Source organism: Tachysurus fulvidraco, chromosome 13, assembly GCF_022655615.1.
Source record: "Tachysurus fulvidraco isolate hzauxx_2018 chromosome 13, HZAU_PFXX_2.0, whole genome shotgun sequence".
In the NCBI taxonomy this organism is placed as follows: Eukaryota; Metazoa; Chordata; class Actinopteri; order Siluriformes; family Bagridae; genus Tachysurus; species Tachysurus fulvidraco.
The window spans coordinates 3,387,212-3,389,711 of NC_062530.1; the positions used below are offsets into that span (position 1 = coordinate 3,387,212).

Consider the following 2,500-nt stretch of genomic DNA (forward strand, 5'->3'; position numbering starts at 1 on the left):
ACACCTCCGTATTGCACCTCAGAACGGATGATGATGGTGAGCTGAACGGATGACTATACAAGTTCCTGTGGCTTAATATAGAAAGAATGAAACATCTGAACAAGAGTCTATTTAGTTCTAGAGTACAACTACTGTCACAAACATTTTGCTTTATATATATATATGTGTGTGTGTGTGTGTGTGTGTGTGTGTGTGTGTGTGTGTGTGTGTGTGTGTGTGTGTGTGTGTGTGTGTGTGTGTGTGTCTTGTGTGTCAGTACCCAGTTCTGCTCCGTTGCTAAGTGTGAGCAGGAATCTCTCCTCCACCTCTATCCTGGTGTCATGGTATGCTCCGGTGGAACCGAATGGGGAGATAATCGAATACACCTTAGTTCTACAGGGTCCCCGAGGATCTAACAGCACGTACACATCCAACTCAGAGCTCATTCTCACACACCTCACCCCGTACACAGCCTACAACCTCTCCATCTCTGCAGTCAATCGCAAGGGCATGGGACCTTCACTTATGCTGCCTCTGCACACAGATGAAGCAGGTGTGTACAAAGAGCATGTCAGAGTTTCCGAATTGTTTACAACACTTTTTTTTTTTTTTTTACGAAACTCTTGTTTATGACCATATATTTCTAGTGCAGAGATGTCCTTTTAATCTATGTTTATTACTCTCTTGTTTTGCTTAACTAGCTATTTTTTGCACGTATAATTGAAAAAGAAACAATTCTGCATTCTCCCTAATCAGCTCATTTTGTATTAATTTCAGAAATTAATAACCTATTCATAAACCAGGTATAGTTTTTGATACTTACTGCTAAGTTCTAAACCTTTTCAATCATTCATAGCTGGTGTTTTTGGTTTATCTTATTAGACAGACAACAAATTATTATCCAAAAAAAAAAAAAAAACTCCAACAAAGCTACATACCTAATGTTATAGAAAATTCACAAATATCTCTAGCTAGCTAACATAATGACTCAAAAAAACCATGTGGTCAATGTGAGAGAAACCTTGCTTGAACAGTTCCCTGCCTGACCACTAGGGGGAGTTTTTATTAATTAAATAAATCTCCTGTTTAATTTTGTCAAAAATGTCAAAAATACAATGATGTAGCTTCGAAAATTAGCTTGCTAGATGTTAAGGGAATCTGCAAATAAAATTAGCTGAAGCGCTAAAGACATTATTAAACCCCGGTTAAGTTGCGGTTAAAGAAGGATAGCACAGTTTCACTTTGACATAACAAAGCATTATTTTTTTTACTTGTAGGGCTAAGCTACAAGATATTTAATTAGCAATGAGTTACTCGCTCACTATAACAGTTGTTTTCAGTTTTTTTATTCTTGTTTTATTTGTTAAGTCATCAAATTTAATCAGATCACTTTAGTTTGTTTGCTAAATTTCTTTAACAAATATATCATAACATTGACTGTCTTACAGTCATTTAGACTGTTTAAACTGTGACATCAGGTTTGTATAGCTGTCATACCATGAACTTTTAACATCTTCCCATCTCTACTGTAAAGTACGCGCATTAACCTTACAGCAGTGTTGAACTTAAAAAGACACACTGAGTCCTGAAATGGCATTTCTAATCCATGTAAGACACTTTTGTACTGTATGCTTCTAAGACGCATTACAATGCCGTCTCATGTGACTGTTTTTGATTGTAGGTCCAATGTCTCCACCACGAAACCTGAGCATCTTTAACCACTCTTCTGACTCGGTGTGGCTACACTGGGAACCCAGTCTGGAGCCCAATGGCGTCATTCAACATTATGGATTCAAAATAGTGGAACTTAACACGGATGCTGTGATATACCAGGTAATTATACAGACTGTGTGTGTGTGTGTGTGTGTGTGTGTGTGTGTGTACAGAATATTCACTGCATTATCACGTCTCTTTTTGCTACAGAACTCCACCGGCGCTTCCACTCAAGCAGAATTGCATGGCTTCAAACCTCATAGCTCTTATGAGATTAGTGTGTCTACTTACACTAGAGCGGGCAACGGAGACCAGTACAGTCTTCCCGTAACCTTTACTACGCTCGAGTCAGGTATGATTCAGAGGACAGAAAGTAACATTCATTGAGTAAAAAAAAAAATGTTTTCAGGATAAAAATGCACTAGTATTGATCATTAAAGTGAAAAGAGGATTTGATGAAGAATAATCTGTGCTTATCAAGTCATCTCGTTCCATTAACCTGCCAAAAAATGAACAAAACTAAAAGAAATGAAAAAGCGTGTCGGAATTGTCGTTCATCATGTTGATGGGAGTCGTGTTCGATTTTTACCAAGCTTTCTTGACTGCCTCCTTTTTTTTGCTGCTGTTGGTAATTTTAAAGTCTTTTATGTTGTGTATTGGTTGTCGTTTGTTTATGTACCTTTCGGGTAGTATGTTATTCTTCTATCACTTGGCTTTTGTCGCTTTTGTTTACTATTGTCTCGTTCCTTGCCGTTGGTCATTTGTGTAAATGTTTGGATTGATTTTTATTTGGTGTGGCCAGTTTTCT

General features: G+C 37.5%; 1 protein-coding gene across 4 annotated transcripts in view; it reads left to right on the plus strand.

Moving 5' to 3' along the window:
* ptprq (protein tyrosine phosphatase receptor type Q) overlaps nucleotides 1-2,500 on the plus strand; it is a 61,533-nt gene that overhangs the window by 39,101 nt on the left and 19,932 nt on the right. For all 4 annotated transcript variants that reach the window (XM_047822651.1, XM_047822649.1, XM_047822650.1 and 1 more), the window contains 4 exons: nucleotides 1-36; nucleotides 257-532; nucleotides 1,661-1,812; nucleotides 1,903-2,044. The exon at nucleotides 1-36 is cut by the window's left edge and continues 276 nt beyond it. In XM_047822651.1, the coding sequence (XP_047678607.1) occupies nucleotides 1-36; nucleotides 257-532; nucleotides 1,661-1,812; nucleotides 1,903-2,044 (606 nt within the window). The remainder of the gene's footprint in view (nucleotides 37-256; nucleotides 533-1,660; nucleotides 1,813-1,902; nucleotides 2,045-2,500) is intronic.